This window comes from Acanthamoeba castellanii (genome assembly GCF_000313135.1).
Source record: "Acanthamoeba castellanii str. Neff unplaced genomic scaffold scf7180000084572, whole genome shotgun sequence".
Classification (NCBI taxonomy): Eukaryota; Discosea; order Longamoebia; family Acanthamoebidae; genus Acanthamoeba; species Acanthamoeba castellanii.
This window is the reverse complement of record NW_004457503.1, coordinates 105,772-106,493: the sequence shown is the minus strand read 5'-3', so window position 1 is coordinate 106,493 and position 722 is coordinate 105,772. Positions and strand designations below refer to the sequence as shown.

The 722-nt window shown below is 57.4% G+C and overlaps 1 protein-coding gene across 1 annotated transcript; it reads right to left on the bottom strand.

Moving 5' to 3' along the window:
• Positions 1-16: 16 nt before the first annotated feature.
• ACA1_041110 (uncharacterized protein) lies at positions 17-544 on the bottom strand (the record flags this gene model as incomplete). The annotated part of the gene is made up of 2 exons (XM_004340779.1): positions 17-45; positions 121-544. Coding segments are annotated over 2 exons (453 nt in total), but the record flags the coding sequence as incomplete, so codon positions are not given.
• Positions 545-722: the final 178 nt, after the last annotated feature.

Sequence of the window (722 nt, the reverse complement as noted above, 5' to 3'; positions counted from 1 at the left end):
ACGTCATCAGTGTCATCTCAGACTTGGTTGTGGACGTCATTATCTCTGCNCGAAAAATGATCAGGCACTGGAGCGCTGGCTCGAGAAGACTGCATGGGGGCACTTGAGACGCCAAGGTACCCTGCTTCACCAAATCGATTGATGCAAGGGAACGTTGGACGTGTCGTTCGAGCAATCGCGCAAACTCGCTGCCGCCGGCACCGTGCCAGCCGCCAACGGCGTCGAACACACCAATGGCACCGTAGGTGTCCGCAAGGAGAGCCACGTCGCGCCCACCAAATGTTGCCCTCTCGTGCAGCGCAGATCCACTCAGAAGCCCCAGGCGCTCAACTGGCGGGGTAGACGGAGCAGAGTCTGCAGAAGCCCTCGCCTCCGGTGCAGAAGATTCGATGCGAGATGCAAAAAATCGAGACGCAGTGCCGCACCGGAACTGGGGGCGAGGAGGAAGTGTAGTCATGCGGAGCGGTGCGGCCGTTGTGTGGCGCCCAGCGCCCAAGGCTGTTGCTCGGGGCAGACCCACGCGCCAGCTGCTCACCCGCTTCATGTTGGTTGCCTTTTTATTTTATTTCATTTTATTTATCTTGCCTTTGTGCAAAGGACACGGCGTTCGGTCCCACAATTCTGTGATGTGCTCAAGAAGACGCAAACAAAAGGATGGCGAGGTGCAGAGGTAGGGATGTGCTGGTTGAGCCGAGAGAAGGTTAGCATCTCCCTGCATAAGG